The sequence below is a fragment of the Mastomys coucha genome, unplaced genomic scaffold (genome assembly GCF_008632895.1).
Source record: "Mastomys coucha isolate ucsf_1 unplaced genomic scaffold, UCSF_Mcou_1 pScaffold20, whole genome shotgun sequence".
NCBI lineage: Eukaryota > Metazoa > Chordata > Mammalia > Rodentia > Muridae > Mastomys > Mastomys coucha.
Genome location: NW_022196903.1, coordinates 133592699 through 133603969, shown reverse-complemented (window position 1 = coordinate 133603969; position 11271 = coordinate 133592699). Strand labels below are relative to the sequence as shown.

Sequence of the window (11271 nt, the reverse complement as noted above, 5' to 3'; positions counted from 1 at the left end):
CCTCCCCTTCCTTCCTTCCTTCCTTCCAGACACTTCTCTGAGGCTCTTGATCTCCCTAGAAGTCCAGCTTCTTTGCTGTGGACTAGCTTCCACTTCAAGGATTGCGTTCTGGGGTTTTTGTATCTTCAGTCTCGAAGTCAATGTTCTTTCCATAATAATTCTGACTTTCAGGCATTTCAGCCTGGCCTGCATTTCTGCTAATGCAGCCTTCATTCTGAAAACTGTGTCTGATTTTCCCACGACCTGATTCTGTCCCCTCCGTTTCTCTCTTTCTGACCTCCTCACTGGTCATCATACCTAGTCTTTTTTTTTTCTTATTTTCTTCTAATGAATTTTTTCTCCTTTCTAAAATATTTACTTATATTCAATTGTGATTATAAACTGGATTGATGGATTTATTCTGCTTTCTCCATAACTTCCTGCCCCCCCGCCCCCATAGCAATGGTAACAAGGGCGGCTGTGGCATTGCCAGACTGATACCATGTGACTCATGCTCCTGTGATGATGTTCTTCCAATCACCACCTTGTGTAAAACACATTACATGGGTCATTTCTGCTGATCTTTAAAGGTACCATTGTCTTAAATTTTATTATCTCCACTGTAGCGGTGAGGAATATGAATTAGGAAGGCTAGGTAAAATTCCTCCATAGTAATAGAATTTGACAGAAATACGTCTCAGGCAGAGGGGAGTTCTGTTTCTAAATTCTGACCTGGACTATAAGTCTGCTTAAATTATGTTTGAAATTGGACATTCTGAACATCTACTAGTATATTTGCTGTTACTAAGAGTGCATAGTTCACACACACACACACACACACACACACACACACACACACACACACATATATATATATATATATACATATATATATATATATATATATATATGAATAACCTGTGTTGTTACATCCCATACTAAGCCTTCCTGTTTATATTTTGAGTTTTCTTCCTCTCTGGGTGGTTTGTGGCTTTGGACAAGGAGCCTGTCCTTATTTCTCTTGAGCTATTTAGTGTGAATACAAAAGACACATTATTCCTTTGTTTGTTATTGCTACAGCATCTGGATCATAGGCCAGATGGTGGAAGAACTGGCGAGGAAGGCCCTTTGTTGTTCCCAGACCAGGTAGACATTGCCTGGAGTCCAATCACACTTCAGCTTGAGTTGATTTTGTACAATCTCAACCCATGGGCTCTGCAATTAATTCTGTGGTTCATTAGATTCGCTTACCTCTAAAGGCTCTGACTGACATTTCAGTAGGAACTCAGCGAGGAAATTGAAGTGTCCCAGTAAGAGGCAATTTTGAATCAGAAGTGAATTCTTTCAGCCAGGGTAAGACCTGATTTTATAGTGTGCTGGGATGAATAGACTCCACTCTGGGAATTACTTATGAAAATGGACCTGCTCAAGCCAGGTCCTTAGCCACTTCAGTGAAGGGCACTCACCGTCTCTTTCTATCCAGGGAGAAAATGGTCAATTCTTTGCACCAAGTAAGCATTTAGTAATAGCTTTTGGAGAACTCTTGTTTTTAATTTCTTTCAAAATTTAAGATAAATATAGAATACAGAATGTCTTCACAATTATATTTCTGAAAATTCAAAATATCCATGGAATGGAATTCAGGAGATAGGTGTCCAGTGGAAAACTTCCATAAAAGCCATCTGCACAGTTAGCCACCTAGCACACAACCCAGGCAACCCAATCTGAAATTAATGAAGTTTAAGATATGTTGAAATAATTCATTCAAAAAAACCAAACCGATTTGTCAGTTGAACTTATCCACATGACTGAGAAATATTCATGGCATTTACCTACCTGAGGATTTGTTATTTTGTTTTCAAATCATACGTAATAATCTAAGTTTGTGAGAGATGGTAGAAACATTATTTTTCAAATCAGTGCTGCTTAGGACATTGATAAAATGGTACTCATCAAAGAAGCCAGTGGCCTGATCCTGGGGCCATGCTGCAATGCTGTTTAATTCACTTTTTCAATAAAGCAGGTGTGACGTTTAGAACTGACAGTATTGTGGTCTGCTCACACAGTGTTCTGGATGCTCTGCTTCAAAAGCTCATCTAACAAGCTTTTTAGGAGTCTAACAGGATTGCTCCGGGGTTAGGAACAGGTACTGATCCAGAGGACCCAAGTCGAGTTCCTAACATCCATTTCAGATGCCTCACAACCACTTGGAACTGCAGAACTGGAGGATAGGATGCCCTTTCCTGTCTGCTGAGCACATCTTCACTCACAAGCACATACCCAGAGAGACATACACATATGCACAGAACATTAAGGACTAAATCTAAAACAATAAATCTCTTTGGTTTGGATTGAGTTCGTGTGGAACCACACAGGCACCGTGGTCTATTTATAAACTAACCCAGTTGCAAGCAATGGTTGTGTTCTGCTAACAACAACATGAAGACAGTGATTCTTTGATGTTTTGCCAACATTTTAGTCACATTGGAAAAATTAAGTGGCCAATGGTTTCTTTCAAAGGGAACATATGGGTGGCTTCCTATGTGAGTAATGTGATCAAGCTTCTAAAACTGAAAAACCAGAAGTGTTACAGATCTTCAGAAGTCTGAGCGCGCGCGCGCGTGTGTGTGTGTGTGTGTGTGTGTGTGTGTGTGTAAAGAAGATGTCTACAACACACAAATAGCACTGAGATATTAAACTAACTGAAATCAACTCTTGAAGCTGTCTCTGCATAGATGACTGATGTCTTAGTGTGCCTTAGGTCCTGACAAATTTCAAATTTTACCTAAGAAAGGTTATTATAGGATTGAACAAGTCAAGTGTAAAAGGGCACAACTTCTCTCTCTCTCTCACACACACACACACACATGAGAGAGAGAGAGAGAGAGAGAGAGAGAGAGAGAGAGAGAGAGAGAGAGAGAGAGAGAGAGAGAGCTCATTGAACTCGTGGATGAACAGGTTCTTGTAATGCACCTGTGGAGGGTGTTAGGCATCTTCCTAAGTCTTTCTGCACTCTACATTTTTTAAGACAAGTTTTCTTTATTAAAATTAGAAAAAGCTAAGTATTTCCATAAAATTCACTGCAGACTTTGAGTTTCTGTCTTGTGGTCACTGTTCCTGACAGTGTGGTAGTTGAGTCTAGAGGGAGGTCAACTGGACAAACTGGTCCTCCACTGGAGACACACTGTGTAGGGAAGATGCAGCCACATTGACCAGCTGCCTTTCTTCCCTCAGGGCGACCCAGGATAGAACCCCTATCATGTGCAAGTCCATCAGACTTGGACCTTTCAGACTATATAACTAAAATAGCAAACTCTTCATCCTGTTTGTTTGTTTGCTTGTTTGTGATTTGTTTGCCGATAGAATCACCTGTAGCCCAGGGTGGCCTGAAACTCACTATGAAGTTGAGCATGACCTTGAAATTTTGATCCTCTGGCCTTCATATCCTTAGTGTATTGCACCTCAGTCACTAAATCTCTGTGGTTTCTATAAACTACCAAGTCTCAGGAATTCTAGTATAGCAATACAAAAGGGATTCTGGTAACATAAAGTGGTACAGAATCAACGAACACACCATATCCAATCACTCTTGGCAGGTTGAAAGGACAGACAGAACAGGGTAGGATAGGCAGCTGGGATGCTCCTATATGCCATGGATTGTCCAGCAACTATCAAAGACAAAGAAGTACACATTGAAGTGATTACTTTCCACATTCTCGAGAAGGGATAACTGTTGTACTCTACTTTTTAAGACAAGGTCACTCATGAAACCAAGGTCACCTCATTAGCTGGATGACCTGGCCAGTGAGTCAGTGATCATCTTGACTCTGCTTTCCCAGACCCGGGGTTATATATATGTGTTACCATACCCAGCTTTTTACATGGCTGCTGGCAATCAAAACTCAGTTTTTTTTATTTGTCATAGTATGTACTTTACCTACTGAGACATTTCCTCAGCCTCAATCAGGATACTTCTATAAGAGTTAAAGTAGTGTCATTTTCCTTCACTTACATCTTTATATTTCCATGTTCAAGACAGGCCCAAGAAAGATAATTGTGATAGAGAGAGTATTAAACTTTTGGGAGGAAAATGAGGTGGTTAATTGTATTGGCATCCCCATATTGGTAATTATTTGTATAGAATTCACATTCATATACAAGTTCAGTATTCACCTCAAAACCACAAATTCCACTAAAGCTCATTCCTGTTAGGCATAGTCAGTGGCCTGAGAGCCACATCCTCTCAAGGACCTGTTGATCCCACTGGTTCATGAGAAAAGGAGCCAGCACCTGATCAAAGTTAGGCTCTGGTTGGCAGGGCTTTGTGTAAGGTGTTCTGCTGACTTCCTTGTGAAATGCCAGCCCTCCCTAAGAGAAGCTCTCAGAAATGATATGCCTAATGGAGATCACAACTCGGAGGCCCAGCAGGTGCCTGGATTTTAGTAGCCTTGGACTGAACCCATCCTTCTCTCCTGCTGAGCCATCCTCTCCCCTCCTCATTATTCTCTGGAATTGATCTCTCCATGCAGTCAGCTGCAGCCAGGAAATCTGCTGTTATTTTAGGCTTACTGAGTCTTTCACCCAATCATGCAAATTTCACATTTCACCCCATCTCTGACCTGCAGTTTGATGCTGGACTGGGTCCTCGCTATCACCTTGAGCTAATGGGATGCCTTTCTAATCACCCACCAGCCATTCCACTACTATGAACCATGGCCTCTGCCATCAGCTGATAAATCAAAAAGGCATTATTTAGTTATATAAGATCCAAAGGAATCTACATAACTCTTGCCAGCCTTGCGTTCTGAATCCAATTGAAGTAGTTTAAAATTTAATGTAGTTTCCAACACACCAGGTAGTTCTTCAGCTCATCAGTTTCTGTTTCTATTTTCTTTGTTGAGTGTTGTCTCTACTTTCCACCTTTCTTTAAGGTTTCCCACTGATGACCAGGAAGCACATACTTGTATTGCAACAAACAATGGAAACGTGTGATACTAGTTGGTTTTTTTTTGTCTTTGTGGTGTGTGTGTGTGTGTGTGTGTGTGTGTGTGTGTGTGTGTGCGTGCGTGTCTGTTCTGTATGCACACAGCTTTTAGTAACATCTACAGCATTTTACTGCATATTTCCTTTAACTTATTTATAATCTCAAGGTAGAATGGAGATCCCCTTGAAATGTTAACTCTGCTTTATTCATCTGTATTTCTTAAGAAATTTGCAAAGTTTAAGAAAAATAGGAGATGGTTAATAAGTGCTCATTGAATAGATGACTAAGGCTATGGAAGCTAATACCTGGGTTTTCAACAGTTGTTCGACATGGTGGTTGTATTTTTTCATTACTGTGGAGAGGCACTGTCTACAAAGATAAAAACAAAACATTTGGTTAAATTTGTGTAGAAAATTAATATCATACATTTAGTACAGACATCTATCATAAGTTCCAATTTTTCTATGATTCTCTATTAGGCAGAACACAGTTTACTTGATATGACTTAAAATTTGTACCTTTAAATTATTTTAATTTCATAGAATTTTAGAACCAGTTCAGTGAATTCTTGCATCAACTCCCTACATTCTATCACATTTGGTCACTTTCTTTTAAGAGATATTTAAACCAACAGATATTTCACAAGCCCACCATTCCCATAAGGTTCATAGATTATAACTTACATACTGTGATTGTATTAGTTGTCAAGGTGACAGAATATAAAATCACTTTAGGAAAAAAGGCTCCTGGAGCTATCTTGATTTAGGTTTTGTTGAGAGAGAGAGGGAAAGGGAGAGGGAGAGGGACAGGGAGAGGGACAGGGACAGAGAGAGAGAGAGAGAGGAAGAGGAAGAGGAAGAGAGAGAGAGAGAGAGAGAGAGAGAGAGAGAGAGGGAGGGAGAGAGAGAGAGAATTGCCAATTGTGGGTGTGTCCATTCCATGGGAAGGGGGATCCAGGATTGTATAAGATGCAGAGGGTGGGCTGAGCATAAATACATCTCCATCTCTCCTCTACTGTACATGATTTGTGACCAGCTGCTCAAACTCTGGCAGTTGCGACTTCTCCACTCTAACCTTGAATGAACTGAAATAAACCCTTTCTTTCTGTGATGTAGAAGCTGTCACCAAAAACATCCAGTAAGGTTAGTGTCTTGTTTTTCCACAGTCTCTGGGAGTTGAAGATTAGTCACCATTTACCAGTGTGATAGTGTTAATAGTCAATAGCACAAGATCTGAAGCCATCTAGGACACTTGGTTTTGGAGTTACCTAGGAGACTTGCCTTGGGGCATACCTATGATGGATTATTCATATTAAGTTAGCCTCTGGCCCTGTCTATGAGGGATTATCTTGATTACGCTAATTGAATTGGGAAGATCCACCCTGAACATAGGTGGCATTCGTCTTCGTTGGCATCATTGGGACATAGACCAACATTTGCATCTCTCTTCTTCCTGAGCACAGAGCCGTAGATCCAGCTACTTCAAACTTCTGTTGCCTTGATTCCTCTGCCATGATAAGATTTTATGCTCAAATTGTGAACCACTACAAAAGAAACCTTCCCTTTCTTAAGTTGTTTGTGCCGTGGTATTTTATCACAATACTTAGAAAAATAGCTAATATAGCCAGTTACATGATTGATTATGTACATATTATGAAGGCCCCTTGGAAGTCCAAAGGGCCAGTGTTTGGAAAGGTTTCAACTGCTTTCTGGAGGTTAGTGTGCCTTAGAGAATTGGGGTCTCTGGATCCTTTTTTTACTCTTTTGAATCCTCTCATCCCTGACCACTGCAATGCCTTATAAGAATCAACATGTACCTTTGAGTCTCTGAAACCATCATGAACTTCAGGGGAGGGAAATGAAGCCTCAGTTTAGAGATAGTTGATCACAAGCATAAGCTATCTTAGCATCTGAATCGTAATGGGTGAGTCTCTAATGGTTTCTGAGTCCTCAGTGTATTGTCCTTGTGGCACCATCTCCAGGTAGACCTTGTCAATGTTGGATTGACTGTGAGGATACATAGTAGGTGTCTACTACAAGACTAAACTCTTATTTGTTAGCAAGGGAAAAATGTTCACATATTTTAGGGTCATAGAAACTTCTTTGTTGATGCAAGACCAGAGGAGAGATAGTTTGCTCTAAAAACCCAAATGTGATTTATAAGCAGATAATGATAAATGTTTGCATTAAGAAATACTAAATATCCCGTCTTAAAAATCATTTGGCAGGTATTTATGATGGATGGGGCTGTCATGGGCAACAGATCACTGCCTTCTTTCTCTCCCAAGCTTATTTATTGTTCTAGATTTACCTGCATTTAGTTGGGATGTGTGTGGTTAGAGCAGAGGTTCTGCTGACTTTGCTGCTCTTTAGAGCACTTTCTAAAACATTATTATCTTTATCTTGTTTGTCCTGAAAACTCTTGAGCCAAATTTAATAATGAGTTACAGACAAAAACCTACCTGGAAAACCCATTAATATATTTTCCAGTAGCTTTCTTCTCATAGGTTACCCCCTTATCTATTCAGCTGTCATTTTAAGACAAAATACATAAATTCTACACAAACCAGTGGAGTGGTAAGAAAAGAAGTGTGTTTCCATGCAAAATATGTTCCTGATGTTAAAAAAACTTCCAAGAACACATCTGTTCATTCACTTTCCTTGTATATATTATATCCATCTAACAGAGAAGAAAAATAATTGGAAATATTGATGGTCAGTAATCTTTCTCAACTTGTAAGAAATAGTTAAAACAAAGAAGGCAGAAACCCAAAGATAAGCCATTGTTGTTTCTCTAGACATCAAGGGTTTGATGGCCCTGTTTTGGTGAGAAGGGATTTTGGTGTGTAGTCCAGAATCTTATTCCAGTGCAGTCTTGCTGACCCTCGCTGCTCCTTACCTAAGGGGATGGACCCCTGGGGTCACATAATGTTGCAGGAAACTTCTTTGATCACATTGAAAAATGTCAAAACTGTGTTATTTACTGGGAAAAAGCAAAAAAACAAAAACCCTGGTTTTAGTTGTGGTGTAGCTCAGCCTTAACACACACCTTTAATCTTTCTGAATGTCCTTAGAACACACTTTTAATCCCAAACAAAGAAGGTAGAGTTAACTTATAGAAGGAAGCACACATGTTTGAAAGTGATGTCTAATTGAGTGGTAGGCAAAGTGATGAATCTGAGAAAGATTTGACAGACTAGTATATGCTCAGCTCTCACAACAAGAGAGAGAAAAGAGAAGCTACGTAAGAGAGAACAGGACAGAGAGAGGAGGTAGGAGGCAGATTTACTGGGACAGTTGCACAGAGACAGGTGAAAGAGAGAGAACAAGCTACACACAGGTGAAGACAGAATACACCAGAGAATAAGAGCCAGAAGATTAGAACAAATTAGCAGTCAGTATGAGGCCAAGCAGAGAAATTCAGTAGAAGCTCAGAGAAGCCAGATTGAGTCAGTCATCTTGGAGAGGAGTTTGAGCCAGAACAGCTGAGTTGAACCAGCCAGCCAGAGTTCAGAAAGAACCAGGAAGGGGTGAGCTTATTCAGCAGCAAGTCTCAAAGGCTGAAAACATTCTAGGCCTAGATTTTATTTGTATGGAGGCTAGAAGCTACCAGGACTAGACCTAGGTTAGAAGATGGAGGCGGTAAGCCTCTGAGACAACATATACATCAGGTAAGTAAAAGATAAAATAATATATATAATAAAGGAGGGAGAGTATTGGTGTGTGGCATCTTATTTCCCCTTCCCAGATTATTATCCACCACTCTCAGGGTGGAGACTGAAGGCACAGGGGTTTAGTCTGAACCTAGGCTGTCCCTGTTGGAGACCTTCTGCCATTTATTGTAGTAAGACTTTTTGCTTTGCCCTGACTTCATCCAGTGAACACCAAGCATGGCCAAGGCCACCAGACAAATAAGGTCAAGGGAGGGCATGTGTGAAACAAGAATAGGAGAATGCCTTCTTTGGGACTGTTTTCTCATATCCTCTGCTCTTCCATTCCTGCTTCCAAGAACTAGGCTCAAGTCATAATACTCAGACAAACAAGTTGGAAACAATAGGCTTTGTCTCCCAGGAATTTCCTCATCAGGAATGTGTTAGAAATGTGTTAGGTTTTCTCTCTACCTTCCGGTTTCCCTGTGTGGTGTTTGTTTCTCCATGACCTGTGGGTAGATTTATTTTGTAAAAATGACCTTAGTTAATAGTGCCCGCAACCTGTATGTGGTTCTTCTAACTATATATGAAGAAAACTCTTGGATTGGATGATGTTGGAAGTCCTTTTCAGTCCTAACCACATGTGCTGATACAGAGTGAGAGCCTGGATGCAATGGGAGTGGTTCTGGGCAAAGTCAACATGGAGATGCTGTGCTTCAATGTGACGATGCGGCCTTCGGTGGTTCCACTACATGTGGGTACAGCATTCACACCAACAGTGACTTAGGAGCCTGGGGTCTGTTATCTAACCTCTCAGAGCCTTGCTTTCCATGATTCGGAAGCAGAGAAGATGGGTCGCCGAAGACTTAAAGAAAGACTCAGGTGAAAAAATGCATTTAAAATATGCAATGGCTTCACAGAGTGATGTGTTTTGAACATGTCACAAACCAACTTAAGTAACTTTATAGCAAGCTTGGCTTTAGAGACTTATGACACTCCCACTTCATCACAAACACATCTGACTTCCACTTCCCACACCCCACGTTCTTCCTGTTTGTTTTTTTCTCATAACAATTTAATTCCAGAAAAACCCAACCTACAGCCCCGATGCCTTCTGATGCATCTTTTGCTGATGCATCTAGTCCGAGCAACACGGGCATGCATTTAGGTGTGCGGATCAATTATGAGGTGCCCATTTCCTGTCATCTGAGTTTCCGAATTTGAATTTCCAGTCCTCTGTTTGTGACATACCAATTATATCAGGGAGGTCCAGGAGGAATTTTAAACAGGAGATGGTGACTTTCAAGATGTGGGAATTGGGTTTTCACAAAGAGCTGAGTTACATGAATATCCAGATTCACAAAGTGAGTAAGAAAAAAAGAGATCCTTTGGAGTGTAATATCCAGCAGCAAAGATATTTCAAAATAAAAGTTATATTATTCTGCAAGGTGCTAGCGGCTGCTCAAGTACAGCTGAGTAGCTGTGAAGAATAGATAATTATGAACAGAGTTTGCCAAGGGGAGTTGTGTAGTTAAATACTGTAGCTGAAATGGTGCCAGCGAAGGGACAGTATTTACAAATGACTGAAAAGATATTGTGACCTGGCACCTGAAAATGCAGGGAGAAAAGTGTCTTGGGATAGAAATGGAATCGCTTACCTGGATATTTTCCAAATATGTGTAAATTCTAGAAGCTGGTTCAGATGAAACGGACTGTGGTCATCTTCACTCTACAGACAGACAGCAGAATATATTAATATTTACAGACTGAATAGGAATGAGAAGATGAAAATAGGTCTAGCCTTCCTGCTGTCACTGCATTCAGCTCTTTTGATAACCTCGATTCATCATTTTTATACTTTGTTTTAAATAACTTCCACTACTTTCCTTAACTTCGTGAGCCCACCTTCCAAGTGAAGCAGGAAGCTGAGCCTTGGAGGAGGATAAACCCAGAGGATCCTGGGAGGACATCGGCCTGTCGCCAAGGTCAAGCAGAATTTCTCCTCAGAAGGAGGAAGGCAAGTTTTTGACATGAGTTTTCCTGCCTTCCTCTTCTCTTTCCCCTTCTCTCTCTTCTTCCCTCCCTACTTCTCCTTGGACCTCCTCCCCTCTTATTTGCTCCATCTTTTCTTTCTTGTTGTGTACACAAAGCAAGCCATCACTGCATGACACGGAACCTGCCAGATGACTGACAGAAGACACCTACATATCCTTTTTTCCCCAGCTTTACAGTGTTCTGCTGCTAAAATGTCGCTGTAAGAGACTCTTTATGCAAGTAGTAAATTACAGCCATTGCTAACTATAGATTCTAGGAGTTAATTGGTGATCTATTTTTCTTCCAATCAACAGGAATCATCTATCTTAAAACATTATGGCTCCTATACACAGGTGTGTGCACATGCATACACACACACATACACACACAACACACATGCACACATGCACACATGCACACACACACACACACACACACACACACACACACACACACACCTTGATCCTCTTTCCCAGTAAGCATTCACGCATGTTTTATGCACAAGTGCTTACAGTGGCAATCCTTTATCCTAATTGCATCAACCATGAGGGCAACAAGTTTCCTTGTTAAAACCTGTTTCTTGAAGAAGAAGGAGGAGGAGGAGGAGGAGGAGGAGGAGGAGGAG

At 40.7% G+C, this 11271-nt stretch overlaps 1 protein-coding gene across 9 annotated transcripts in view; it reads right to left on the bottom strand.

Moving 5' to 3' along the window:
- Positions 1 to 11271, bottom strand: part of Pik3c2g (phosphatidylinositol-4-phosphate 3-kinase catalytic subunit type 2 gamma) — a 337297-nt gene that overhangs the window by 264710 nt on the left and 61316 nt on the right. For all 9 annotated transcript variants that reach the window (XM_031383723.1, XM_031383725.1, XM_031383721.1 and 6 more), the window contains 2 exons: positions 10271 to 10341; positions 5269 to 5332 (listed from right to left, as the gene is read on the bottom strand). In XM_031383723.1, the coding sequence (XP_031239583.1) occupies positions 5269 to 5332; positions 10271 to 10341 (135 nt within the window). The remainder of the gene's footprint in view (positions 1 to 5268; positions 5333 to 10270; positions 10342 to 11271) is intronic.